The sequence below is a fragment of the Melopsittacus undulatus genome, chromosome 9, assembly GCF_012275295.1.
Source record: "Melopsittacus undulatus isolate bMelUnd1 chromosome 9, bMelUnd1.mat.Z, whole genome shotgun sequence".
NCBI lineage: Eukaryota > Metazoa > Chordata > Aves > Psittaciformes > Psittaculidae > Melopsittacus > Melopsittacus undulatus.
Window position 1 is genome coordinate 2,995,620 of NC_047535.1, and position 27,998 is coordinate 3,023,617.

The following is a 27,998-nucleotide window of genomic DNA, read 5'->3' on the forward strand; positions in this document are numbered from 1 at the left end:
ACGAGGCCCTGGTGCTGTTCATCACCAAGGGGATGACTGCAGAGTGAGCTCCACATTTTGTAGACACCAGAGAGTCCACATAGCACTGCCGGCGGTGGCACTTGGTGAGGATGCTTCCCACTGCCTTCCAAGGGGAGCAGATCCTGGCCTTGGTGATGCTTTCTGACCAGGGCAGGCAGGGATGACTGAGGACCTGCACTGTGTGCAGCAGCAGCAACTTCAGCTTTGTGTCTGCTGCAGCCCCCAGAACTTCTCCTTCCTCCAGGCTTGTGGTTAGCACAGCATCTAGCTCACCACAGCCTGACCACAGCCTGTGCAATGTGCTCTCCTCCAGAGCAGTCTCAATGTGCTGCCTCACATAGCTCTTCTTTGCTCCTGTTCAGGACAAACGGCTCTTAAACAGCTGGTATTTAAAAGGGGGTTTTATTGCCAAATCTCAAAGCTCTTTACAAGCAGAAGACAAAGTGCTGCCTTTCCACGGGCTGCAGCAGCAGCTTTTCACATGGACATCCACACTTGCTTGCTTGCAGACTCACTTCCTTCCTGTCACAGACATGTAACCTGGTGGCACAGCCCAAAACACAGACTCACACCCCAGTGCCCCATTCCCAGGGGGGTTTCAGGCACAAACCCACAGCCTTAGTGCAGCCAGAATTAGATGGAAGTTGAAATGGAAGATTAAAGGAAGCTTTAAAAGAAAAGTGCATGATGGCAGGATGTACACTGAAGATGGGAGTTGCTGTGTAAGGTCAGAGATGCCCAGCACTGCCATTTTCAGAGCAGCATGGAAAAACAGAGGGCAGTTGCAGGAGAACCCACTCTCCAGCCCTAGGCAGGGCCTGCCTCATGATCAGAATATGAAGAACAAGTGGGAAAAGTGCAGATGGAACATGATGGGTTTTTTCCTGCAAAATCCAGGTGAATCAGGCTTACATCTGGGCTAGACATCTTAGGATGAAACTTCTAACCCTATTAGAAAAAACAGTTAAAAGCAAAGAATCTCTAATACAGCCTTTTCAGCAGTAGAGTTACTGGGTGCTACAGAGATTCCACTTAAGTTATACCTATTTACAAGACATAATACAAATCTAGTAAGTTCTGTTAGTACAGCAATTACAGTAACTAGCTGTAGCTTGTAAAGTGATTTAACTTGCCCATTTCCTAACAGATACAAAAGGTTTTATCTGTTAAGATTCTTACTGATGAGTATTCACTAAAATGTCAGACATTTATTCATTGGAATAGGTATAATATAAAAATATACAGTAAATATAAGCACATCCTCTAAGTTTGGCTGTAACAGATAGGGATATCTGGGTATCTTCATCAGCACTTTGCCAGATGAGTATCCACAGAACACACTGCCACAAGAGAACACCCATGAGAGCAAAAGCATTTGTGTATAGTTTAGGGGATTGAGCTATCCCATAACCTGTTTTCATTCTGGGTTTTCAGTTCCAGGCTTTGATTTACTCATCCTGGAGTTTAGGACTGGCTTCAGCTTTGGGATATGAACTGTACCCAGAGTTTGCCCTGGTTTGTGTATAATCCTGTTAGTGTGAACTGGTTTATTCCCCATCGAATTTATCTCTTGTTATAGCACTGCATCTTGCAAAGCCTGCCTGCTCTCTGAAGCTGATGCCCTTTGACTTCCAGTGCACACCAGGTTCTGACAGCTCACATTCATACCACACAGTGATCGGTAAACAAAAGTGCACATGCAGAAAAATACATTTAGATAGCAGATAGGCACTGAACGTTGTCTGTGTTATTAGCCCTTGTCCTAACTATGTCTGGAAAGGGGAAGAAGATCCATGGTTCACATTGAATCTACAGCAGCAAATGACACAGATCCAGAGTTTGCTCCCAGCTCTGAGCCTGGAAGTGGGCTTAGGATGTAGGAAACTTTTTTGTCTCAAAGCAAAGCTTTTTGGCACCTGAGCCCTGAGTATTTGGCTGTGTAGAACTTTCCACATGACAGAGTAACAAGTGAATTCCCATGCACTGTCTATGGCTGACTTGACGAGGGGAAAGACCACTGAAACCAAGACTGATTTAAGAGGCAGAAGCATCAGTTCTAGTCACTACCTGTGTGCCTGGCTCTGGGTGATGAAACCAGGATATTTGGAAGCACAAAGGCAACATTTCTGTGCTCAGGCCTGAAGTACCCACTCCATACCCTAGGAAAAGGCTCGGATGAAGCTTTACTGGGCTGCTGCTATAGGGGGGAGTGTTTGCAGCACACTGCAGCCTTGTGGAACCTGGGATATTATATAAGAAAGAAGAGGGTGAGCTAAGAGGGCAGTGCTGGCAAATGAGAGAAGAGCTTAGGTGGTGTGTGTCACTCCCTAAAACCACACTGGGAAGATCACCTTTTTCCATGCTTCCAGAGTGTGACTCAAGCAAGGGAGAAGCCCTTTGGGCTGTCATATGATTCTCCTCAAAGCAACTATAAAGAATAAGGGAGGGGACCCAGCTCAGGTACAGTATACAGCAGTGGTGCAAAGACATGACTTTATCACAGCTGTAATCACCAAAGACCAGGGGCACTGTGGTTGCTTTCAGCAGTTGGGCAGGAAGCTGTGGGAATTCTGCAATGGCTTCCTCAGACCCTCCTGTAGCAATGCATTGCTGTTTTTAATACACTGGGACCAGCCCCAAAGTTGTGCGTGCAAAATGCCTTTCCTTCCATGTATTCCAATTCTGTGCCAAGCCATGGCACTCAGGCTAGCCAGGACACAGCAGGTAGAGGCATGTTAAATAGGAAGAGGGATCTCATCCAGACCCGCTGCCTGATGTGCATGCTCCTGTCAGTTAACATCCCGAAACACCACAGAGAGCAAGCCTACAGCTAAGGGAACACATATCCTTAAAGCTTCTTAATGGCAGCTCTCTTAGGAAGCTCCTGGGAATCTCCTGGACACAAGCTCTCCAAATGCCTAGCTCATTGTTCCCAATAATGATGAGGGGATTTGGAGTTACCAGATAGGAATGGTCTTTAATAATAAACATGTGGTGCTGCTACAAGACATTCTTCAAAGGCCAACTCTTCGCCTCAAGTTCCCTATTAATGAAACAGGAACAATTAATACATGCCTGGCAGTGTTGCATTGAGACTTGCATTCACTCACACACTGCTTAGTTCACCTAAAGCTCTGCAGAGGCAGGCTCATAAGAGCCTTCACACAGCTGCTCCAGCTCTGAGGATGCTGCTCATAGTCAGGAATTGGCCAGGGCTGTTTGCCTCTGTGTGAGGTCACTTTTTAACTGGGGATGTGGTTTTAGAAGTATCTTTGGAGAAGATGAAACCATTTATCTTTACATTCCTGGATGTCACCAGGCCAGGTGGGCTGGGAAACATCGCCAGCAAAGTGAACAAACACTGACTATATCTATCCTTGAATAGGAAAACCATAGGGGTGCCAGTGGAACCTGGTAAATACAGACAGGGGCTTTTGCTGGAATAGCCATTCTGCTCCTTTCAAACACCTGGCTTTGATTACCAGTAATTTTTAAGGCCTGATCCATTGAAAGGACTTTGGACAGAGTCCTGAAAGAGCATTCACATTTCTGAAACTGTTCAATGTCCTGTAACCTTCTGCTGCACTAACAGGATAGATCCACACTGGTATGTACAACATGAAGAAAGAGAGAAGGAGGCTGTAACTGAAAGCTCAATCCTGTCCCAGACACATGGTGTGTGCCCAGCAAAACACCACCTTTTAAACACTGGCCTAGCAACGGTACAAGTCGTAAATGGCAAATGTTTAGCTCTGTTTTGGAGAACGACATCTCTTTGAAGAGTATGTCAGGGTGCACTTCTCCTATAGAGAGTCACTAGATCCTTCTGCTTTTCTTTCTGTGTTGCTTCTTTTTTCAGTTCTCCAAGACCTTTAATTTCTTGCAGAACTTGTGTAGCTTGCCGAAGCTGTTCTACTGCCTCGTTGAGCAATGTCTCTGCCATCACTGGGGGTCCATTCCCCTCCTGGGCCTGTTCCAGCCCTTCACGTAAAACCTTCTGCAGCAGTTTCTCTGCCTTTTCCCTTTCGTTAGCCACTTTCTCCTCCATTTTAGCTAAGCATTGATGGGAATCCTTCAGGAAAGCTGGGCCTGGATGTGCTCTCTGTGCAGTTTTGGAATCGGACAGCAAGTCTCCCAGAGAAGAACTGCGAAGTTTGAGACACAAAGTGCTTTCTACAGACTCTTTCTTCTCAATAGCTGCTTTTACACTCTCATGGTGTGCTTCTGTAGCTAAGGAAGTCTCTGTCTCTTCTGCTGAAGTTTGCTGTTCCTTCTCGGCAGAGGTTCTCCCATTTCCTCCTTCAGTTTCAACTGCTGGGGATGCGAGCTCTGCTACATCACTGTCTGCAATCCCATTTACTGGGGGCTTGAAGCTGCAGGACTCCCTGTCTTCCCAGCCCCTGGATTCCAGGTCCCCATGGCTGGAGTTCACTGTGGCTAGCATTTGTTCCGACAGAACCTTAGGAGGGACAGGAGGCTTTGCAACATCTCCAGCAGCAATCTCAGCAAGGTTGTCTTCACTGCTGTCTCCTGATGATTGCAAATCTTCCGTGGTTTTAAGCTCAGAGACTGGTTGGTCCCAAGCTACTTTTAGCTTGTCTGATATGCTCTTAGGAAGAGGAATCGGTGCTTTTGCTATGCCCCTGTTGCTGACCTCAATGAGGTTCTCTCTGTTCTCCTCACTTGTTCCTTGGGATCCTTCCACATTCTCCTCTGGGCTTACAGAGTCCTCTTGCTTGCCATCTACACTGTCCTTTGATGTTAGGCTTTCCTTAAGCTTCTTATCTGGAGGCAGTGGAGGAGACAGAGGCTTTTTATGCTCCTGGTCAAGACCATTGTTCTCTGCATCTTGGTTTTCTTTTGTGCCAGTGGGTTTTGTAGGTGGCATAGGTGGCTTTGGAGTCTCTTTGTGAGGTGGCTCATTGTCACCTTCACTGATAGTGGAAGCAAATTTTGGTGGTCCATTGTCCACTATATCCAGATCTAATCGCAGGATGCCATCTGATGTAGACTTGGCAGCCTGAAACACAAGAGAGAACTTTCTCACTATCTGCCCCATCACCAATCCTGTGTTCTGTCCTTTAACTTAAAAGTGCAAGAACCCCACAACCCGCATGGCAAGCCAGGGGTTGCTGCTTCACACATCCACCCTGTTTAATCTGTTGGAACTGCAAGAAGAATCTGACTGATCACAGGAATGTTTACTGCTTCCCATGAGAATAACGTCTCAAAGCCTGTTCCACACTATTTCTGGGCTCTTCTGTTGGTGCTAGATCCCTCTACCCCCATCATTTACAACGTGCCTACCCAAAGCACACCTGCTTTGTGCTTTAGGGACTGTCATATTTTAACTTGAACTTATAAACCAAGCTGATCTTTAGATCATTTGGCCAGGGATACTGTTGTAATCCCATTGTCTTCTGCTTGCTTCTTCCAACCTGATGTCATCCCTGTCTTCATAGGGCCAAGCCTCAGCTGGCTAAACCTCCTTCAAACCACAGGCTGTGTGCAAATCACTCTAGCGAGGGGGGGTCCTAAAAAGGATGGACTTAGTAAAGATGTTGCAGTGTGTAAGCTCCCCGAGAGGGAAAAATACAGTGATAGTTCCTGTGTGAGGGAACCCAAAACCACACCAAGGTGTAGCTGCAGCCAGAGCCAGACTCCTGCAGTGCAGAGTTTAGTTACAGTTTCTCTTTGCCTTTCCAGCCCATTAGAGGGATGGAGACAAGCTGCATCCTGGCAGCTTGGCCCTGACTCATCCTCACCTGGCCTGCTTTTGACACTGAAGAGCATCATTCATCCCATTTCCTTCACGATACTGCAGCCAGCAGCTGTGATACACATCTTTCTGCAGGCTCTATCCTCTCCCTTTCCCCTCATTCCTGCTTCTGAATTCATAAAGCTGGTTTCCCCTGAATCTGGCTGAAGGTGAGAGGTCTTACAGGTATTAACCTTGGAGGTATCTTGTGAAAACAGTGAGCTGAGCACTGACAGATCTTTATAATGCTTAGGGAAGGGCTTCCTACCTTGCCCAACCCATATTAGGCAACAGAGAATCCACACTTCATCGCTGCTGTGACTTTTGTCATGTTTTCTTCTGCGGTTTTCTGGAGGAGTGGATGGGAATCTATGATTCATTCCCATGCATGTCTCCAGAAGAGACGTCCTCCCTCCATTTCTATGCAAAGTGAAAAGTCTCAGGGCATCTCATTCTCTGCACGAGGGCCATGAGTGCTGTGCAGCCACATAAGTCAGAGCCTTGGAAGTGTGAAGGAACTTGGTTGAGATTAATGCTCTGCTACGATATCTATCTGTCTGTAGCAACTTCTCCATAAATCGCAGGAATCAAACACTAGCAAGAACTTGTCCCATGGGAAGGAACTGCAGGTTTATTTTGTGGTGGTTTTGCTTCCTTTTCTAAGTGACAGATCCAGAACATCAGTTACGAGTAGACAGGTAAGCCCATAAAACTGCCTGGGAGAGTAATGTATTCTGTTTCACACCTAAGAAAGGGGCTTGTAAGCTTGAAAGCTTGTCTGCTTTTTCCCGTTAGCTTACTAAAAAATACAGCTTCTCCCCACAGAGCGTGCAGTTCTTCTGCCTTTACACCACCACGGCTGCAAACCCATCACTTCATAGAGAATAAATACAGAAGCTTCGTTTCCTTCTGATGGCAGTGACTCTATAATGGCTCTCCCCAGATGGTCAAGCAGCTCGTGAGTTATGGAAAGCTAAATATAGCATAACATGTTGCAGCAGAGACAATCTATGGGAACCTGAGGCTTCCTCAGAGAGGTCCTGGCACAGGCTTTCCCGGAGGAAGCTGTTTCCCTGTCACCTTCTTCCAGGCTGGCTGTGCCAAAGGGGTTTTCCCTGGGGTTTTGTAGCTATGTGGAAGGAGCAGCTGGGGAGATGGGTCATGCCATAGGGATGCACTTACCTCCTTTAGGTGGCTTCTTGTGGGTGGCCTGCGCCCTTGGGTCATTTTCACTCTGTCCCGAGTTACATGGTCCAAGGAAAGACTCTGATCTACTTTCACCTTTCGAAGGGGGAAGAGGAGGGAAAGAAAGAAAGAAAGAAGAAGGTTATTCATTTCTCACGGTATGTCTATGAAGGTCTCACTGTCACACATGAAAGGATGCAGCATTTGGATGACTTTCACCACTACAGTCTTTCCCTCAGACCTCACACAACCTGCCTGCAAAGCCCTGCACATACAGGATGGATATTTAAGGTATCTGTTCTATATAGAGCTGTGTTGGGAGCAAAGCACCCAACCTTCAGAGGTTTGCCATGGATAACCACCCCTCTACCTCAGGGGCAGGGCAGGAAGGACACAAGGCAGCTCTGTTGTCCTCGCTGCAGCCTAGGCTTGGCCCAGCTCCTGCCTGTGGCAGAGGCCAGCACTGAAATTGCTGTTGCCATCTTAGAGGTGAAAGCTCATTAATAACTGTGACCTGACTGTGAACTGCACCAGCAGTGCTCCCTTACAGACCTTCCCTTCTACAGCTCTAATGACAGCAGGATGCTGAGGAGAAGGTGTGAGCAGTGACCTGGATTAATTGCTACTCTAGCTGAATTAACAAATCTATTTCCTGGAATCAGATGAGAAAGCCACTGCCTCCCACACGTGGGGAGGGAGGTCTCAGCCCCTGGCAGGTATTTCTCTGTGCTGGCTCTGTGAGCACCCAGCCACCTCTGTGATGGAGGAGGGCTGGAGTCTCCTCCATATAGAGGTGCAGCACCAGTGAGTGGGGATGGCAAACATCAGTGTGTCCTTGGTGTGCTGGTCTTTGTCCAATCAGAAAGCTGGCCAGGGTGAAATAAGGATTTAAAGGGAAAAATGGGTCCCAATCCCTGGCTGATATGGCAGAGTGGGTTTATAGATCTTTCAAATGAGAACAGCTAATCCAAGCCAGCTGAGAGCTTGACCCATTAGCTTGTGCTTTAAATCTGGGGTTTGATCCTTACTGGAATGAATGAGAATTAGAGGCTGGCTCCCTCTGAGAACCCATAAGGAGGATAACCCCAGGCTGTGGCAGGGAGGTGACCTGAGATCCCACCTTGCTGTACTGTTAGGGTAGTGAGGTACTGGAATGGGTTGCCCAGGGAGGTAGTGAATGCTCCATCCCTGGCGGTGTTCAAGACCAGGTTGGATGAAGCCTTGGGTGATATGGTTTAGTGTGGGGTGTCCCTGCCCATGGCAGGGGGGTTGGAATTGGATGATCTTGAGGTCCTTTCCAATCCTAACTATTCTATGATTCTATGATTCTATGAATGTGCAGAGCTTGCTGCCTACTGGAGAGCCACGAGCTGGGCCCCTCCAGGCGCTTCATTACAGCACATCCCATCTCCCATCCACTGAAACATGGGAGCAGACCTGGCTGCTGAGCTCTCTGCTGCTGGGTTTTGTCTGCTCAGGCTGCTGTTGGTCCCTTTAATTCCACATGCTGTTTCCCACTTGGTCCAAGGAACCACTACATCCCACCACCAGCTGAGTGCCATTTGCCTAGGCTAAAAAGGAGCCTCTCCTCCTGCTTTTGCTCTCTGCTGAATGAAAGCAGAACCCAAGCTCTCAGAGTTCACATCTCTAGCACCATATCTGCAGTGTCTAGCCATTTCTCAAAGCTTTTACTCACTCTCTGGTTTCCTTTGCTAAACAGATCTTGCTAATTGCTTTTTTTCCCTCGTTATGCTGCCTGCTCCTTCTTGTGCCATTCCTGTGATGGTGGTTTTGTGCACTTCCTTTCAGTTACTGAACCAGCTGCGGAGTAGATGCTACTCCTCTGCTTCAGTTGAGGGCTGATATACAAGCTAATGGGGAGCAGGGCAAGGTTGGTCAGTGCAGTTTTCATCCCTCCCTCTGTGCAGCAGGATTTGGGAGCACAGGTATGCTAGGGGTAGCTGAGAGGCCGGCAGGTTTGGCCAGGGCCATGGAGTAGCTTTCCAGCAGACTTCTCTCCAGGCTGGATAGCTGGTGGACTGAGTCACTTCAGAGTTTTCCAGTCTTCAGGACTGGGCTATGTCCTAATCAAATACCTCCATTTCCAGGCTGCTTGGTGCTGAGGATCATGGCAGCATGGGGAAGATGGGTCTCTCCAGGCTGCAGCCCCAGCTTTACACAGCTCAGCACTGCAGCTGCTTCCTGCACCAGCCACTTCCATTGGAAGAGAACTTCCATACCCTCACTGATCCCAAACCCACTGAAGCCACCAGACCATCTCCCAGTGACTTTGGTAAGCTCTTGTGTCCCATGGGCCTCTTGAGAGATGTTAGCTCTTAGCATCAGAGACCATCCCTGTAGCACACTATCTGCTCAGCTGTCCCTGCCTCCCTGCACCTAACCCTGGCTGGGACAGAGGGTAAGGCAGGAAGATGCAGGAGGGTGCAAATGGCTCTGTACATGTCCTGCCTTCTTGAGCTGGGAACTGAAGTGGCTAAGAGCTCCCTAGCCTGTGGGGAAGCAACCTGGCCTGCCTTGCATACCATCTTTCTCCTTTCTTTGACCATGGCTTTCCTGCAGGAAGGATAGGGAGCACAGGGGCTTGGGCAAGTTCTGCTTTTGGCTAAAACAGGGGATGAGAACTGACACAGAAATAGAGGAGTTGTTTGAAAACCGTTTCTCTTACCTCATCAAATACTTTGTTTTTGCCTCTATTGATCCCTTCATTAAGAGCTTTTATCCACGATTCCTTTTCTTCCAAAGTTGGAGCTTGAAATTTGATATCATGAACCTGCAAAAGCAGAGAGACAATTGCTGTCTGTCAGGACCAGAGAGGCAGCTCTCTGTTCTCACTTCAGCTTCTCTATAACAGCCAGCTCCAGCCTATGTTTAAACTACAGATTCCTTTGTGCTTTGGCAAGTGCTTCACTTCATAGTTCCCATGAACAGGACTTTGTTATGCTCAAACAGCTTGTTGCTGTAGTTTTATTTCTGCAACTTGTAACTAAAGTAGTAAGAAAGTAAGAGTTTCTTCCTCTGCAAAACGCTCAGAATAGCTCTTAGAGCAGCAGCAAGTTGTATGGTCACACTGTGTAGAGAGTCAGATTGAAAGTCCAAGTCATTTTGTGTTGGTTCAGATGCAATAAAGTACTTTATCTCCAACTCCCCCACAGGCTGCAAGCAACAGGAAGGCTGTGTGCAGTGGGCTCTTCCTGCTTCCCTGTTTCTGCAGTTCTGCAGAACAAAACTGATACAGGAATCTGGGGCTCTGACCTTGGCTGCAGGAACCCAATTCGGCTGAGCACAGACATGATAAGACATAAGGGCAGTGTAAGTGAAACAATTCACCCTATCTTTTTCTGTTTGCAAAGAAATACAGCAGTAAATGCTACAGGCATACACACTCTGGGGCTTGATCAGTTGTCCTAAGAGAAAGGGAAGAGTTGGCCATACTAGTAGCATGGGACACAAGTAAGGAGGGAGCAATGGGTGATGGTATGGCCTCTCCTCCAGCCAGCTCTCCCCTTCCCCCATGGCAGTCCCATGGCTTTGTTCAGTGTTTGGGATCAGTTCTTGACCACAGCAGGAACAATAGTAGGGTGTTACTTATTTCACTGCTGTGTTCTCAGGGCACCTCACCACGTTATGTAGCTTTGCCCCAGCATACACTTCAGGTGAGAGAAATATCATCATCACATTACAGGTGGCTCTACAGCCAGCTTGGATCCAAAGAGCTCCATGTGGTGCCCTAATCCACACTGCACAGGCGCATGGAAATACTCTTGTGCTCAAGAACATCATCAAAGTTGCAAAATCAAGCACTTGCATTGCTGGACAATCCTAACTCAGCCTGCAGTGCATGCTCCTCCTAGCACTATCCCTAATGACGGGGGCAGCACGTCTTACTGAGCTATCCCATTGTGTGTTCTGTCTTCATGGGTCAATACGTCTTATTGATCACACTCTGCTCTGAAAACAGAATTACTGATTCCCCTGACAGTCTTTGCTGTTTATCACTACAGTATCTGGGGGCTTCACAGATTAACTTTTCAGAGCAACCAACATTATCTGCCTCTTGCAGGTGGGGAAGTGAGTTACAGAGAGGCTCATTCAAAACCTATGCTAGTGGGGTCTCGTTTGGAATAGGTTTTTTGGGTGTTTAACAGTCTACAGGTATTCTGCACTTTCCCACTGCCTTCCAAAGCAGCTATAGTCCCAGCCTTCTTGTAAATGAGGCCCCACATCCTGAAATCACAGTAGTGTCTCTGTAAACCAGGGGCTATCTAAAATGAGGGTGACAAAGCTAATAGTGACTGACAGCTGAATGCTTTTAGCAGCTCCCTGTTTCACTATGGCACAACAAAGTGGCAACTGTTTTGTGTCTCAACAACTTCTGAAGGTACCATCAGGAACTGCAGAACTAAAGCCTGATCTCCTTACCGCACTCCTGCTGTTTAGCTAGAAACCCACTGCCCTTCCCTTCTGCATCTATTCCTTGCTTCAATGCCATAGTTTACATTTACACATCACAGCAACAAAGTGCCAGACCCTGGCACCCAGCACGGCAAGCAGGGAGTTAAGAAGCAATTTGGGGAAAGATTATTTACTCAATTAGTTTGCACAGAAGGTGACGGGACCACATGTCTTCCTGAGAGCTCAGAGGAGAGGTTAGGGCCTGAACCAGAGCCCTCTGGAGAAAGAGCCCTTTGTCTGGGGTGCAGAAGGGCCACACTAAGCAGGGAACCTAAGGGAAGGCAAGGCTCCAAAACAGAGCGACAGCCAGGTTTTGTTTTAGTCCAAGCAGGCCTGTTTTGATGTGTGCTTAAAAACTCTTTTTGTTTGGAAACAATTTTGCCCCAAAGCTTTCTGATTATAAAAGCTTATTAGAAAGCCCTACTTGTGAGCAGCTGAGCTGCTGCACTGCCTGGCAAAGACCTGGCAGCCTGCACCAGCGTTTAGAAATCTCTGTACATGTTGTTCAGGGAAGGATTCCTGCCTCCCTTCAAGCTTCCTCTTCCAATGCCACTTTCTGTGCCTCATTCTCCCGAATAAAGCTTCTGAGAGTGTGACTAAGTGCTGGTGTCAGCAGCCCTGCGGCCAGACAGAGCGAAGCCTCGGGGGGATGGTTCATCTTTAATGAGAAGCTGAGATGTCCCTTTGGTATGCAAGCCTCTGCCCCACAGCACAGCACAACACAGACCTACTGCTGCGGCCACCAAACACAAGGGAGAGTGAGGGAAAGGGACACATGGGAAGATGCTCCCAAGGCAGCAGCAGGAAGATGCAGGAAGTTTCCCAAAGGACTCAGTGAGGGAGGACAGGCAGCACCCTTCTGTGGGACCCTGCTCCCTGCAATGGGGCAGTGAGGACATCGCCACCACTGCAGCCCTGCTCCCTGCTTGCACAAGTCCCTGGGGCTGGGACACAAAGGGGAAGCAGGCTCAAGGCTCACAGCAGCTTCCCCCCAGTATGCTGAGCTATCTATGCTTGAAAACCTTTCTCTCCTTTTTAGAACAACACCACCAGATAGCAAGGAACAGTCGGGCTGCTGGGGCTCTGAGGCTGGTGCTCAGGATGCTGCCAGGCTCTTTGTTACCTTACATTCCCTTGTCTGTCTGAATTCATCTGTGACTCACATTTTCAGTCATGGCACTGGGAAGAGACTAACCCAAAGCAGAGTGGAAGCTCCCTATACAGCAGACAGCTGCAGAGGCAGGAGGAGCTGGAGGAGTTCTTAGTCCTGCCTGCCACTGGGTACATTAATCTGAGATCCCCAGGTCCTTCACAAACAAAGAACAAATGAATTTATCTTGTCTGTATTTTTACTCATTTGGGCATTTGCAAAGATCAGAGGATGCACCTGGAGATGGATACTCCCCACGAAACATTAAGCAGGGTCTGTTCTCCAGCAGCAACTTAAGGTAGAGAGTCAGTGACACCACTGTAAGAGGGCGGAAGGCAGGGTAACGCATTTCCTCGCCTTCTTGCTAAGCCAGCTGAGACTGAGTCATGCCTTAAACAACAGCTTGGTGTGCCAGGAAAAGCTGTCATGGCTAAAACTAATGTGATAGTGACCATTGTAAGCCATGAATACAGACCACGCAATTTACTGTCAGCTAACCCAGAGCACAGCACAGCCAGTCAGCTCCTGCTGAATCACTGGCTTAATGTCATGCAACAAGAGGCTCACACACGGGTCACTGTCTGTGACAGCAGTGAGCAGTCTCCCCGGCTGCTCCATGCTTTCTTGAAGACATCAGTCTCCTCAAGCAGTGACAGTCTTATGGCTATGCTGACCCTGCCTTCCAGGAAAGGGAACTGTTACTGTGGGCATTCTGTTGTGCCAGTACCAAATGATTTAACAGGCAAGCTCTGGAGAACTGAATAGCTGCAGTTAAAGACTTTTACCAACACTAACTCTTCGCTATGTTAGATGGTGCTGATCTGTGGCTGTGGTGGGGGACAGAATCCTGTGCTTGCTCCTCAGCTGATTCAGTGCAAAGCCTGCTTGAGTTCAGTGGGGCTGGACTGTGAAGTGCCTGTGAGCTGCTGGTTTAGGTGTGGAAAGTTCCCTTCTGCTGGCTTTTGGTACAGGATGGTCACCTCCAGCAGGAGCCAGAGCAGAGCTGGGATGGTAACACCTTAAACTACCCAAGAGTGCACCAGTCTATCTGCCAGATGTGAGGCCATCTCCTGCCTTCTCTGATATGACTTCAGGTTAGATCCTGGAGGGAAAAGTGGAAGCCAAGGGACTGTCAGTTAGGGGATTCTTGTGGTTTTCTGCAGCTGACCCAAGAGCTCCATCATCCCTGGGACTAACACAGCATCTCTGCCAAACAGTCAGATCCCAGGAGCAGCCTCCTCCATGCCCAGGGTGAACATGCCTCACTGTGATCTACTGCAGCTTCCAGGCTGGATCCCTGCTGAAGGCAGCTGCAGGTACCCCCAAAAGCTGACTAAGGGAAAAATAAGCACTGGAGGTTTCCACCTCTGGCTGCAGGTGTGGAGTTTGTGTCTGGCCACACTAGGGAGGGATGTGTGGGGAACTGCAGTGCTTGCTCATGAACCCCTTGCCTTACTACCACCCTCCTTCCCACTCTTAAGACCTCCCTGTACCTGAAGGCTTTCAGACCAATTGAATACCAGACTACCTCTGTAGTCTCTAGGCAGTTTACACCAACCATGATTTCCACTGCTTTCTGCATCATGAGTACGTTTTCAAGTCTTCAGGCCAAGGCTGCTGCTCTTTCTTACAGGTTCAGCTCTCTGCATCCAACAGCTTTCATTTAATTGCTGGGGGTAGAATGAAGCATTTGAGATTTCTAAGCAGAACGGGTCTTTTGCACACTGCCAGCTTCCTTTGCTGGAGAATCAAAGCTCAGGGGGCAGTGCTTTCTTTCAGTTCCATACCAGTGCAGGCTTGTGACATGCTTATATTGTCACAGCTTCACCAAAATGTCATCCTTGTGAACAGGGCAAGCAGAATGTGGGGTATATCCATCAAAGACTAGTGTTTTGCAAGGCAACTTATTTATTTGGGTGCAACTTTAGTTGCTGAGTAGGTTTAACTGAGCAATTCATCTTTGCTCTTCAAGAACATCCCATCAATATTTAAACTGGGATTTCCTTACAGCTAAACTGGGCTCCCTGTATCCAAGAGGGAAACTCCTGTTTGTGCAGTGAAATGGAAATGACCTTTCCTAGCTTGTTCGTGAGTCCCACAAACTCATTGGATTTCTGCATTTCTCTGCATTCTGCTCAGGAGAGGGGGCAAAAAAAGCCCTAGCAGGGTCTGGCAGGGCTTGGCCAGCCAGCTCACAGGGTGATTTTCAACTGAGGATGGCAGCAAGCCTCCCAAATGGAGAATGTTTAGCTGATATATATCACCACAGCTGCGATTTCAAAACAGAAGAAGGACAGTTGTGTACATTGGCCTCCTAATTGAAGCCTGTTCTAACATCTGCCAAAGTATGTTGTGTGTCAACACCCTCACCAGATTCCCAGCCAAAAGGAGGGTGGGAGGGGAGCTACAAACAGGGAACTTTTCATTTATAAAAGCCCTTCCTTTCACCAAAAGAGCCTTATAAAAGGCAGCCTCTATCTAGATCTCCATTTAATCAGTGGCATGCAGAACAGAGGAGCCGTAAACTTGCCAGCATGGCAAAAGGATGAAGTTACCCTTTCAAGGCACAGTTTGAGCCTATGTTTCTCCTAGCAAGAAATGAAAGGTTTAGGAACAGATCTCATATGCTGTGCTGATTCATGTAGCAGTGCAGACATACACAGCTATTACACTCTTCTAAGTAACATACTTGCAGATAACAATAATTCCTACTGTGCCACCCATCTCTGAGCACTGAGCTTTCACTCATCTCCCCAGGAATAGGTGTGCACTAGGAGTTATGGTGCAAACACACCAAGCCTGCTGGGGTTAGCCACTTCTGATGGAAAATGACATGATTTCTGATTAATCGAGTTACAAAACAAGCACTAAACCTCAACTCAGACTGGGGAGACTCTGCCCCAGGAGCTGGTGCTGAGCAGGAGCTTGCTAGCCCAGGGTGCACATTTCCATCACTATGCTGCATGGTACTTAAATATTGGTTTTCTCCTTTGCTGCAAAACAATCATTCACCTTTTCTCTGCACCCCACCCTGGTCCATGTAGTGTTTTGGGGCAAGACAGTCTTGTTTTGTTGTTCTGAGTGAAGTTTAGCACAATGAAGCTCTGAACTCAGCTGTGGTCTTACTATGGGAATAAACACTAAGTGACTGGGGTGAAAGAATAAGCAACAATGACAACAAGGACTAAACAATCTCCATTTATTTAAACAAACTGGAGATGGGAGAATGCAGGCATGGTGATATTTTTGCCTGTTCACTTTCTTATGGAAATGAGTGTATTTTGTCCCTCTCAACCTCTCAGATTTACATGGGAAGATTTAGGAAGATCTCTTAGGCCAATAAAATCACATTGCAATTAGAAGTCAAAGTGTGATGCCTCAAAGCAACAACAGAAGCATCCTAGCCCATAAAGGTGCTGAAATGGATAGCATGTAAATAGGAACTAAGGAGAACATCAAAGATGTGTAGTGATGATGAACCTGCATAGGAAGCAAGGCAAGCATGTCCTTGCATGCAGTCAGGGCTCAGATGGATGTATAGCTTCTTTGCTACACCAGCCTGGTTATGAGGTTCTGGATCTAACCAGAGGCTGTGCAGGGTGATAAAGATGTAGAGTTTAATGAATTCTGCAAAATGAATCTTTTCTCCTAGGAACTGTTTGGCTGCAGGTAGCTTTGCACTGAAGTTTCTCAGCTCAATGGTTCCAACCCCAGCAGCAGTCTCCTTACATGGATCAAGATCATTGATTTCACTGGAACTTGAGCAAAGCTGCAGCATCTACAACTGGGACAGGGGTAATTCCTTGCCCAGAACACATGGGGAAACATAAGGAATGGTCCTTCTGCAATGCTCAGAAGACTAAAATGATAAGGCAGGAAAAACATCAAAAGAAGAAAGCCTACAAGCCAGTAGCGTTCCTCCTTACACACTGTTCACCATTCACAGTCACTTCTCCCAGTTGCCAAAGAGCCAAATCTCAGTCTTTCATCTGCTCTGGCTGCAGCTGCCTGGGAACTCAGTTGGAGTGAGCAGGCTGGAGGTGATGAGAAAGGCAATCCTACCTTCTTACCCGGGGAGCGGATCAAAATGAAACGGTTTTTCCTTTTGAGTAGCGCTCGCAGTTCCTGGCACTTGTCATAACTCTCTAGTTCCACTGTTTCTATGCACTTCTGCTCGTCCTGCAGAGAGGGAATGAAACATTATGAATAGAAGCCATTGAAATCAATCATATACCATCAAACTCTGCACATCCTCCCTTTGCATTTGCCTAAAAGCTCTTCTGCCTTAAAAATCACCTGCGTGCAGACAGCAAGCCCCCATAAATCAGGCTGGCATCTCACTAAGGAAACACCCTAGTCTTTAAGCTACAGGACAATTTGCAGCTAGAGGTCCACAGTGGCCAAGCAAATAACATGTTGTGGACACTAACACCACCTCCTGCCATCTCTGTTAGGATCTGCAGCCAAAAGTGAAACTACTTTCTCCCTGCAATGAACACAGATGTTATTCTGGTTTTTCACAGGGAAGATGACACAAGCATCACTGTGGTCCAGACAGCCCCCTAGGATGCCAGAGGCATAGTGAAGATAAGAGGGGAGCCCTGCTACCACGGAGCTAGAGCAGGCTGGTCCTCACATCAAAAAGGTCAGCAGAAGCCACGTGCAACCGGGCCACACTCCTCTTGCAGCCATGCTTTGAGCTGTCAAAGTGCTTAGGACTGGAAATACAGTCCCATACAGCCAGCAAAACTGCAGAGGCAGTGTCTCAGAGGGGTATGTTTATCTCTGGTGTATCCCCACTGATGACTGCCGGCCGCATCTTGGCTCGTTTCTCCCATAACATAACTAAAATTCCACACATGGTGCGTGGCTCAGTTCAGCTGCACAGAATCATCCGTAATAGGAATCACAGCCTAACACTGTGCAGACAATGTTCTTCATGTCTCAGTAGCCCAGAAGAGACCAAAGCTCCCTTTTACTAACCATTAGACAACCAAGCAGTGAGAATCACAGAGCAGTCAGCACACCTCATGAACCACCATCACCACCCTGAATTAAAACCATTGGCCGTGACCATCCCCAGCCCAGGCTCCGCTCCTCGTACCCATCTGAGTTTGTATTTAGCAATTCCTGTAGCAGAGAAGGGGGTGTGGGATGAGGAAATGTATCACAGCCAGGAAGCTGCTGCGTGGCTGGAGGCAGGGAATGGAGAGTTCAGAGGGAAGTGGGCTGCAGGGAATTTCCTCCCTTTACCGCCTGACATTTAAGTCGCTGTGCAGAGCTCAGGCTGTGTTTAGTTTGTTTTAACCCTCCTCCTATGTGGGGATGGGGGCCCGGCGGAGCCGATGCCGGAATGCAGAGCGAGTTCAGAGCCACTGAGGGATGTCTGGATCTAATTTAGGTTTATTATTTTAATGACATTACTGTTTATTTCATTTAACACTGAGGAGGTGAACGTGACCAGAGAACCGGGAGAACACATACGAGGAGGAGCAGCTTAATCCTGCCCAAACCTAAAGCCCAGCAGATAAAATCCTGCTGACGGTACTGAGCCCTTTGAAGGCACAAGGCTCCTGCTGCAATCCTGCTGTCGCAGTGTCACTGCAAGAGGACTGGGATGGAAATAATAACCCCTCAGCGGCCAACAAATGACAGAGAAGGGTGAGGTCAGGAATACATGCCTCGGGGATGGGTGATCTCATCCTGGCCTTTGGTGCACGACCGCCCACATTACAGCACTGCTGCACTGTTACCAGCCCCAACGTGAAAGTTTGCTGAGCTCCTTCATCTCAGAGACCTGAACTTCTCAAGTTATCCTCTGTAGGGAGGGCAGGGAAGAAAGCGGCCAGGGAAATAAGGAAACTCCATGTCTGAGGCTAAGCAAAAGCATCTGAGTTCAGGGAGCACCAGAATGGGGCTTTTGTCTCTGTTTTACCCTTGGCAAGCAGCCATCCCCTCTATGTGACCCTACCTGGGTCACAAAGAGATCCTTTATGTTTGTCCTGCACCACTAAGATAAAGACTGAAAGACCCAGCCCTGCTGCAGATCTCCAGGTGCCCTTCAACCTCCTGGGATCAGGAGGATACTCAGCATCACACAGAGACAAGGTTGCTTCCAGGGTCCCGTTCCAACACATGGGTGTTAGACACATGTTCTGGACAAGGTGCCGCTCCATTTCACTCCCAGAGAAGTTACAACAATCCTTTTATGCCATCCTGAGCCACAAATGTTGTGTTCTTACTCAGTGGTCGCTCCTCCCTGCAGCACACAGCTCGCAGGTTGTCCCTCCACCTGATCAAAGTAGGGAATTCCCTTCAGACCACCTTTATTTTGTCCTCTGCAGACTTCAGGGCTTGTTTTTTAAACTGCTTCTGTGCTTGCTGTAAGGGACAATCAATAAGACACTTAAAATCCTGCTACAGAAACCCCTATATTCATGATTTCATGCAGAAACCCAATTCTACCAGCTATTCATGGAGCAGATACTGCGACTTAACACATATCTGGCTTGGCCCTTACGAAGGAAAATACCAAACACCTAAAAACATGAGAGCATTAACCAAGGAACCACACTAGGCAAACAACTGCCTTAATGAGAAGCTGATAAAAAGGGGGATACAGACTCATTGAAACTTGTATTTATATTAAGTATAATTTCCAGCAAAGGCCTCTTCAGTGACCCACATTCATAGGCTCTGACCCTCCATTCAGTGCACAGTGTCCAGACTGCCTGAAATAGTAATTCTCTATCCAAGGAGCTCAAAGTGTTTTAACAGATCACTTTTGGGTATGTATTCCTTTTACCAGGGGCAAAATACAGATGTTAATGGCATGGCTGTTAAATGCAGAGTGGATCATCTGGTCTCTAGAAGCCTCTTTATCTAGTAGGGTTTTAACCTGTCAAGTAATGCACTTTAAAAAACACCTAAGACAACAAAAACCCCAACTCTAAAACCTAAATATAAACCACTGTTTAGGGGGTGAAACCCTCAAATGCAGGAGTGATGCCTTCTGCTCTATGGAGTGATGATACTGATCCATGTAGTCTCTCTGCACAGGATTGCCTGTTCTTCCCCTGCTCACTGGAGCTTTGCAAGGCTTGATTTTGATTCTGGCAAGAACAGGCAGAAACAAGAAGAGAAAAAGAAAACCCTTTAGAAAATAGCCTGCTTGGTTCTGTGTGGGCCTGCTGCACACATCCTGCCTTCCCAGAGACTGCTGAGCAGCTTCTGAGGATCTGAGCACGCCAGAGCTGTAAGTGTTTGCATTGACAGCTCTTTTCCTGCTGCTGGGGTATGTAATATCACACAAACATCTTGCTTAACTGAGCCTTCACTCATGTGAGGGTGCAGAAGTAGGGTGCTGCAGATGGAGGCACAGCAGATAACAAGAAATGCATCTCCCTTCATTTCACATCCGCTGAAAGAAACCTGAAGCCAGGTGGGGTGACTTTCACCCCCCATCCGCTCCAGGTAATACAATAGCCATTTGCAATTCTCCTTCATAAACCAAACCCAAAGCCTGACTAACAAATGTAATATGGAAAACGCTCTTCCAGAACAGGTCAGGAGCACATTCCAGGAGATTGCTGTTGATGAGGATAAATACAGTCCTTGTGTTCTGCTCAGACTGTACTTTCTGGTAACGTGGTACATTACTGCCTGCATCTTATGCTGGCCATCCCCTCTGCTCTTGTTTTGCCCACACAAACCCCAGCTACAAGTGCAGCCAGCCTCATGACATTGCATAGAGGAATGTGCCTGCATTAGAAACAATGTTGAAGGCAATATTAGCACCTCTTCATGAAGGGCCTCAACACGTGAAGGGCTTCAACGTGAGGGACCCATAAAAGCACAACGCATCCAAGTCATTATCTCAGTTCCTGGAAATCTGATGGGCTCAGACCAGCTGAAATACTCAGTCTCTGAGCCTGCCCCCCGCATGGAAGCTGACCTCCCTCCCGTTTAACTCACCTAGGTCTAACTCTAGGATACACATGGGAAGATGCTTGTATTCCTGTTGCCTGAAGCTTTATCTCCTTTCTTTTTCTAAGGCTCCCATTCAGCCAGCACTGAGCAATGCCATTTTAAAACGTTTCAGCCTGAGGATGGTCTGGGATGCTGTGTCTGTCTCCAGGGTCACACGAAGCCAGCTCTCAGGTTCCACAAAGGTATGTGGAAAAGGTCCAGCAGGAAAAATGGCAGCTTGAGCACCAGAAATGAAACCAATGCTGCATCACAGACTCTCCTTTGACGCTGGCCCTTCTCATCTCAAAAACTTAGTTCCCCAATTGTAAGATGGAGACAGCAACCCTGCCGTAACTCATGTTAAAGGAAGATAAACGCAGTCATAAACATGAACTGCTTCAATTCTGTAGCAATGGGACCCCTCCTGAGAGCAGAAAATTGCTATTTCCTTTAGTTCCCCTGTAGTAAGTCTGCACAATCAGAAGCTATCCTATTGTGCTACCAGATAATTTGGTAGCAATTTCCTCTCTTAGCCATTTGACTTCACTGTAAGCCAGTTTAATAGCCTATAGATATTAACATGATCCCTTATTTACAATAATGGGACCTTGTAGCTACTGTAGCTTACAGATGCAATTTATTACAGGATGTTACCACAATCCGCAGGCTACCAGAAAACGTTATGTCTGGTTGTTACAAATGCCATTTTCCTTGTTTAGATAATAAAATAACCCTTTAAATGATTGAGATTTTCCCTTCTTCTGAACATCTGTGAAAATTAATCTTACTTTAAAAGCCTCCTTTTCCCTTGTGGTAACAAAAGCCTCCATATATCTTGTTTTTAAAAGCATGCCCTTTAAAAAACCCTACGTCATGATGATAGAATTTGAATCTCCGAGTTCCTGAAGCTTCAGCTGGAGTCAACAGGTATCTGGGGCACTGGGAAGCAATCTGCAGAGTGTCAATGGTTTGCAGGACCAGGCTGCAGCTTTCTATGTAAGAGAAACCCTTTCCCTGCTTCCAAGCTGCTCATCACCTGACAGTGACTTCTCATTTCATTGTTCTTGCGCTCTTCCTGCTGTCTCACAAGGCAGAACAAACGCCTCCGGAAAGCACTGGGATTTGGGAAGAGCAGGAGGGTTCAGTGTAAGGGAGGAGGCAACACCCTTTAACCCAAACTGTTCTTAACAAATCTTTATTAGGCAAGAGTGTGTTTTTTAGAAAAGAGAACCAAACTCATGCCAGTCCTGGTCCTGAAACCATGGCAGCAATGCAGCTGCTGAACCGTTTCCCCATTCTTCTTCCCTTGACAAACTGCACACAGAGCTTCACATTACTCTGGTCTTCTATCATCTTGATACCCACGGATGACCCAGATCCCATTGTGGCAGACACCACACAGACATGTGGTCCTTGTGCCGACCACACAGTGAGAAATCCTCCTCCATCCTGACGCACACACAACTACCAGTCACCATATACCAGCAGGGCTTAGTCTGACCCACCCCTAATCTCAGATGGTTGTAGCTTGTCCTCTGCACTGTAATTCCTAACTCGGGGGCAAACTCTGCTCTTGCAGAAGCCCCTTCTAACCCAGGAGCCAAGGGAAGAGCTCCCTTTGCAGCCCAGCAGGACCAGCCCTGCATTTGTCATTCTTCTAGCATGAAGATGCAGGACATATTTGGCTTGGCTCTTATTTCTCATTTGATTGGAAACAGCTCTAAATGAGGCCATGAACTTAAGGCATGCAATTTATCTAGGGAAGTCCAGGACAAGGCTCCCAGGGGTCCTTCGCTCAGTACTGGCTCAAGTAAAAGGAAAAGATGAGCCAAATCCAGGCCGTGTCTCTGCTTAAGAAGGACAGCAAGCACTCACAATCTCACCCTGCATCCATCAGAGACTCCGATGAGCCTGGCTAGCAGCAATTTGAGCTGCTTGAGGGGTGCCAAACAGCTGCAGGGTTGCCTGCCATTCCCTCAAGCAGCAGGTGGGAAGTCAGCCTGCTACAGTCCACTTTTATCCTTTAAACTCCAAAACCACCCAGCACATATCCTGCTTCCGCCCCAAGCTTCACTCCCTTTGCCTTCTCACAGGATGTCCTGCTCCCATTATTTTTCTTTGGCAATGGAACTGTCAAAATATTTACTGGCTGTAATATTTATAATATATAATATACCCTAAAATGCAGCTGCTGTCTCTTCTTTATAGCATTTACCCTTCCTGGAGATAACTGGAGAAGCCCTTTTGAAAGGAATGAGCTGGAGAGAAGAGTGTAAAACGCAGGAACATGTGTCACCAGGGGCCTGGTCCTGCCCCTGCCCAAGACCTTCAGCTGTGACCATACCTCGTCCTCATAGACCACGAGCTGTGTTTTCCGTAGCTGGATGTAACGATCCTTCCATAATCCCAGGAGCCCCCCGCTGCTTTTCTTAATCCAGCCGTACTTCTCTGCGGTTGGAGCAGGCTTTGGTTTCTCTGAGACTTCCTCCTTTATATCCTGCAAGGACAGAGAGGAGAAGGAATTACAGCAAAAGCACTTTCCATCCATTTAATCAAGGTCCTCAGAAAGCCTGCCCAGAGAAGACCTCAGCGCCCACCAAATGTGGTCCCTCCCCACCACATCACTAGGGAAAACACTGGCATCTTCCAGAGGAAAACTCGACCAGATCCCATCGGATCAGGGAGTGAGGATGGTCTGTGGCTACCTTGGGGTACCCTGTTCAGATGGCAGCAAGACCACCTTGTTCCTCTGCTTCCCCAGTGGCTCTGCTCCCCTCTCTGTGCAGGTGCTCCCTGCTCAACCGTGTACCAAGTACTCCTTGAAAACTAGCACCTTCCTCTCCACTTTGCTCCTCCAACTCTCTGATGGATCCCAGTGGGATGTATCCTGCTGGCATCAGTAGCAACAAGCATATTTTAGCCCATGGCCACTTCTGTAAATGTCTCTTCTAGGTCTCTATGTTTGGACAATGCCTCCAAACCAAATCCCATGGGCAAATCCATGGCATAGAATGGTTTGCGTTGGAAGGGACCTTAAATATCATGGGAGCCAGGACTTCATCAGAGCCACACTAAAATATTCCCAGAAGGCTCCTGTGTATTTTGCAGGCAGAGGGAAGGACCAGCAGAGAAAGGAGCACCAAGAGAGGGGTGGTTTTAACTGTCCTGCCTTTAGGTCCTTGCTGTTTGTCCCAGCCTGCTCTCGCCTGTCTGCAGCAGCATGGGGAGCCCCAGCATCCTGCGCTGGGAGGCTGCTGCCTTTCCAGGCCTGGTAAAAACCAGAAGATGGATAACTTCCCTGCTTTGAAAAACATCAGAAATATCCAATATCAATATTCACGTCAAACAGAGACAGGAAACCTAAGCCGGGAGCGGGGGCTGATTAGCTGACTGCCTTCACCAGCAGACTTGGCTAAAGCTGAGCTTTCCTCCTCGCCAGTGTGCTGGAAGAGCCTCTGCAAAGGCAGGATCCCTGTTTCCCCTCCCTTGGAGCACCCTGCTGCTCCCAACACCCCACAGACCCTCAATAAGCCTCTTTCCCTGGAGCAAGGCAAGGAGAATCCCTTGCTGAGCCAAATCCCCTTACACAAACTCTTCGCCAACCTTGATACTTGTAAGGAGAGGCCAACCCCAAACCCTCCAGCCTCCTCCCAGGAAACTCACTGACCCCTCAGACTTGGTTTCCTCCACATCCCAGTCTATAACAGCAGCAAATGCAGCACACCAACCATCCCCAAACAGCCCTCACTGGCTGCTGAATGAAACCTTTTCCCATAGGGAAAAAAGCCCAAACAAAACAAACTGGACTGGCTGGAGCTCAGACATCATGTTTCATAACATGAGGAAATCCCACATGCATGGAAAGGAGTCGGAGCTGGATGCTTCCATGGCCAGGACAGAGCAAATCTGTCGGATGAGCTCCAAAAATTAGGAGGAGAGCCTTGCTAACAAATCTCTTTTCATGCACTACATTCCCAATGAACACACCCTTGGACAGCAGCTTTGCTTGCTCCAAAGAGGGAGCTCAGCCTGTAAAAGGAGGAAAAACACATGAAATACCCCATGTATCCACGTTTATTCTGATCCCTAAGAGGCTTGGCTTTACAGGTAGGCTCAGGAGCACACTGGGAGCAAGACACTCAAGTAAATCACGTATCACCTAGAAGAAAACCAGGCGGAAACCTGCAACATCCTTGGTGCCATTTGTAGCAGTTATTTGTGTTTGAAACAGCCACAATACAGGATGACAGAGCACCAAGGAGTTTTCCGGGAAGTGAGAGGGCCTGCGTGGGGGTTTCTTTAAACTTGACTTTTTAGGTTGCCAGGAAGTTGTATTCAGTTGTGAGCTGCGACTTCAGCAAAGAGCAACTGCTGCACAAATATAGACCTGCTGGTTTCCTGATCGAGCACCCTTTTGATGTCATTTTTAGATGGTTGAGCACGGACTTTAACCCCCCTCGGAGCAGTTCTGCATGGATGTAGCTGCACTAAGAGTTTATTGAAGTGACTCCAGACCAAGAGCGGCCAAAATGTTCTTACTCCATAAAGGTTTGGGTTTTGTTTGCTTGGCAGACGAATTCTTGCTGTTCTTTTTCCTCACCTGGCAGAAAGAATTCCTGAAAACCCACAGCAGATACATCTATCCCTGGCTTCTCCAGGTGCTCTGCAGAGTGAAAACTACTCTGTCTCCTCTGGGTTTAAACTAAAGGTACCCTCTGTGAAGATACAGCACTTAACAGTGCAAAACCAGTGGGGTCCAGTAACAGTTTTTGTTGGAGCTGCACTTCTCCACAAGGCAGAGCTGCAAAGCTAGAGCAGAGCTCATCTGCAGCCTCTGAGGCTCTCCAGCCTTCCGAGGACATCACCTCTCCTCCATGACATTGCAGAGTGGCTCTGCAGCTCACCCTGTCCCCAAGCCACCCAAGAGCCCTGGCTGGAGCATCCACATGGAGGATCCGTGACTCTGAGCCTGCGCCTGCCCCAGCTGAGCAGCCCAGGAGAGGGAAGGTGAGATGAGGTGAAGGGTGCTGGGCTCAGCAGATGACAGCAGCCACAAGCAGAGGGCTCTGTCCCCAGCACTGCACAGGAGTCACCTGAGCTGGAGCTGCCTGGTGCCTGCTCCAGTCCCCACTACAAGATAGATGTGACAGAGCCATCTGTGTAGAAGCCCAGATGATGCAACCTGTTCTCATGAAAGCAAGGAGAGTCTTGGAGATGGTGCCTGACACCTTTGCAGACTGTTTTTATGCCACCACTGCCTGGAATCGGCACAGGAAGGGCGGCCAGGGAAGGGCACCAAGAGCAGGGAATTGTGCCGACCATTCTGCAGCTCAAACCAGAGCATCGCACAAAGAGATGAGTTGTTGTGGTTATACTTCCTCAAGTATAGTTGAGTTATTCAGCTATTCAGCTACTCAGCTATTCCTTCCATAAGAAACACCAAGATACCCTTCCCAGGATGCTCTTGGGCTGGATTCATTCCCGATGCTGGTGTAAATCCATGAGAAGAAACCCCCTTACATCAGCTAAGTGAGCCAGTGTAAATGAAGGAAGAACTGAGTTATCCCAACACTGGCTCATGCCAAAGGAATCACTCCGCAAACCAATTCGCAGGAGCCACTGTTGCAGTTTACACCACGATGGCATTTGAAGTGAGACATGAGTTTCAGACTGATGATGCAGAGATGACAAATCAGGGGGACAGGATGGCTTTTTATGCACCAGTTAGGCAGTTATTTCTCCTCTCCCCATGTACTTTAAGGGCCCACAAGCCCACATACTTTCCATGTTTTCCAACACAAAATCAACCCAACAGTTGGATCACAGCAATGCTTTTACAAGTTACATGTAGTGCGCAGAAGCATCTCACCCAGTTACAGTCACTTCACTTAAAGTGAGCAACTCATGTACCACACATTCCTAACAAGGCACTGATAGACACCTCCCAGGACACAACCTTCCTCTCCAGACCTCCACTGTTTTCCTCCCTTTCCACATCCCCTCCAAGCCCAGCTGTTGGCCCTTCCACTTCTCCCTGACCCGCAAAAGGAAAACCATCTTACTGGAAATAAACTGCTCAGACCCATGTGAAGCTTGGGGAACAGCATCAGACACCCCCCCCATGCAAGCACTCATTTATCATTAGTGAAGAGCAGATGGTGAGATGGTCACTGAATGCTGGGGTGGGTGAGAAGCCCCTTTGGCCACTGGCCGCCAGCTGGAAGCAGTTTCTCTGCTGTGGATTAATTTCATGGATGCCAGTGTATAACAGCTCTAGGTTGCTACCAACTTGGGCTGCTTTGCCATCTCCCTGTTGGTTTAGGAAAGCTCTCATTCTTGCCACAAAATGTTGGGAGCTGTAATAATGGGAAAGAGGGGAAACGAGCCACAGCTACCGGCATCACATGCACTAGAGGCTGAAGTCCTGCAGCAGACCGCCCTACTGGGAGCTTGCTTTGTGCGTGAGCATTAAACCTCATTTAAGGAAAGGAAGCAGGAATAATTATCTGGCCAGACAAGGGGGGAAAATGACCTGTTCAACTCACTAACAAATCTGTGGTGTCTGATCCACACAGGGATGGATTACTGCGGTGTGAGCCCATGGACGTGTAAATCTACATGTGCAGAAGCACTGCTGCGTTAAACCCGTCCCAGGCAGACACGGAGGCGGAGGACAGACTTGGGGAAGGCTGCTAGGTATGTGGCCATGGCCAAGCGTGCGGTCTGACCGAGGCCCAGCTCCAGTACGGAAGTACAACACCCCAGCAAGAGTCAGCAGAAGGTGGCCTGAGCAAGCGTGGCATTTGAACAAGCCCGACTCTGCCAGCACTCGTCCTCCGGCAGCGCCAGCGCTCGCCCGGCAGCCTCACCCGGCCGGCTGCGAAGTTTAAATCCCAAGAGCTCCCGGGATGCTCAGCCCCGGGGCAGGGCTGAAGGCAGCGGGGGGGCTGCTTGGGAAACGGGACCCCATCATCTGCGTCTCCATTCCTGCCCCTGCCGCCTCCCGCTGTCGGAACGGGAGCGGGGATGTGGCCGGAGCGGTCCTCACGCCCCGTCCCGGCCAGCAGCAGCACCGAGGGGCTCCCGGCCCCTCCCAGGGGTCCCCAACAGCCCTGTCCCGACCCAGGGGCTCCGCTGCACACCCCACCCCACTGCATCCCACCGCATCCCATCCCATCCCGTCCGGTCCCGGTCGGACTCACTTGCTCCATGGCGGGCCGGGGCCGGTCGCTCCTCGCCGCCCGCTCAGGGGCTGCGCCGCCGCCCCGCTGCCCTGCTCGGCTCCGGGCAGGCGGGCATGCCGAGCCGAGCCGAGCCGAGCCGGGCCGAGCCTGGACGGGACCGGACGGGACGGGACGAGCAGGGTGAAGCCGAACCGAGCCGGGCTCCGCGGCTCTCGCCTCCGCACCAACTTCTCGGGGAGCAGCAGCAGCAGCGCCGGGT

The 27,998-nt window shown here is 48.6% G+C and overlaps 1 protein-coding gene across 1 annotated transcript; it reads right to left on the bottom strand.

Annotated features, from left to right (window-relative positions):
* Window positions 1-404: 404 nt before the first annotated feature.
* Window positions 405-27,991, bottom strand: PLEKHO2 (pleckstrin homology domain containing O2). Its single transcript, XM_034066371.1, has 6 exons — window positions 27,758-27,991; window positions 22,900-23,052; window positions 16,650-16,766; window positions 9,651-9,755; window positions 6,962-7,060; window positions 405-5,041 (listed from the first exon to the last, which is right to left on the bottom strand). The coding sequence occupies exons 1-6, from the start codon at window positions 27,764-27,766 to the stop codon at window positions 3,809-3,811; spliced, it is 1,716 nt and encodes a 571-aa protein (XP_033922262.1). The 5' UTR covers window positions 27,767-27,991; the 3' UTR covers window positions 405-3,808.
* Window positions 27,992-27,998: the final 7 nt, after the last annotated feature.